Source organism: Cuculus canorus, chromosome 1 (genome assembly GCF_017976375.1).
Source record: "Cuculus canorus isolate bCucCan1 chromosome 1, bCucCan1.pri, whole genome shotgun sequence".
NCBI classification, from domain to species: Eukaryota; Metazoa; Chordata; class Aves; order Cuculiformes; family Cuculidae; genus Cuculus; species Cuculus canorus.
Window position 1 is genome coordinate 52087748 of NC_071401.1, and position 1609 is coordinate 52089356.

Sequence of the window (1609 nt, forward strand, 5' to 3'; positions counted from 1 at the left end):
TTCACAGTTTTGCAAAATCTAAGCCCAGACTATGTCTATCTCTCTAAGTGTGCGTTTCCTACTCCTGAAGGTTTGCAGATAAGCAGGAATTGTCTTCTTAACTTATAGGTTTAATAAAGAAAAAGTAAAATTTATTGTTATAAAAATTAAACATAAAGGAGAATGAAGGGTGAAATTAAACATTTGTGTGGGGTTATCTAGGTCAGAGCTGTGTATGTTAGCAAATCCCTGTGTCCTCCCTCTACTATGCCTTGTCAAACATATGACAGTTTCTCCAGGGACAAAAGATTTAACTGGATTTATTCATCCCAACAAATCAATTAAAAGTAAACATCTGAATTTTTTTAAAGCTTGAAGATTTCTGCAAACATGACATCTGAACACACCAACAATTTCACTGCTCTACCAGGACATACAGACCCGTTGACAAGCTGCCAGGATGAAGATTTCTTACAGGTGAAATTCTATCTCTCCATCTTTTATGGCCTAGTCTTCCTGGTGTGCTTCCCAGGGAACATCATGACAATTTTTGTTTACTTTGCCAAGATGAGGCCCTGGAAAAGTAGTACCATCATTATGTTAAACCTGGCTGTCACTGACCTATTATACGTAGCTACGCTTCCTTTCTTTATACACTACTCTGCTAACGGAAATGACTGGATTTTTGGAAACTTCATGTGCAAGTTTATTCACTTTTGTTTCTACTTCAACCTGTACAGTGGTATTATCTTCCTTAGCTACTTCAGCCTCTTCCGCTTTTTTGCAGTTGTCCATCCAATTAAAGCCCTTTTTATTCAAAAACAGAGATGGGCAGTTGTGGCTTGTGTAGTTGTTTGGATTATTTCCCTGGCAGCCATCAGCCCCTTGGGCATCTTGATTGCCACTAGGCACAAGCAGAACAGGACAATTTGCCCGGATTTGGCTGCTGCTGAGGACGTTGACACTACTCGGTGGTATAACTGGCTGCTGACGATGTTTGCCTTCTTCTTGCCCTTGCTGATGGTGACTCTGTGCTACGTGCTTATAATTTACACCTTGGCCACAGGGCCCCACGTGCAGGCTTGCTACAAACAAAAGGCTCGCAGACTTGCTGTTGTCCTCTTGGTGGTCTTCTATGTGTGCTTCTTCCCCTTCCATGTCTTTCGAGGAATTCGTCTGGAGCTCCGAGTACGCCCAGTTAGCTGCCGCTTGAAGAACATGGTCCTCTTTATGTTCATTATAGCTAAACCTTTAGCAGCGTTAAATACTTTTGGGAACTTACTGCTCTATGTAGTGACAGGAGACAACTTCCAGCAGGCAATCGTCTCGCTCCTCAAGTTTCAGACAAAGAAGACCTTGAAGTAGAAGAGATTGATGCCATAAAAGAATTTTGGAGAAAGGGTCCAAATCTGCCCTCAACCAGCCAGGCACAACCTCCCAGCATCAGAGTAATCCTGCCAGTGCCAAAGGAGAATTAATCTGTTCTGTATTTTGAGTTACAAATTAATCATTAAAAAAGAAAACTTATAATTTAAAATAAAAAGCTTTAAATAAAATACTAAAAAATTAAATGTAGAACTTCTCAGAAATTTCTTCTCTATTGCTTCCTGAACGCTTGATACCACTTTTG

At 40.5% G+C, this 1609-nt stretch overlaps 1 protein-coding gene across 1 annotated transcript; it reads left to right on the forward strand.

The window, feature by feature from the left end:
* The first annotated feature begins 369 nt into the window (after window positions 1-369).
* Window positions 370-1344, forward strand: LOC104057306 (2-oxoglutarate receptor 1). The gene has a single exon (XM_009558653.2). It carries the CDS (start codon window positions 370-372, stop codon window positions 1342-1344), a length of 975 nt encoding a protein of 324 aa, XP_009556948.2.
* Window positions 1345-1609: the final 265 nt, after the last annotated feature.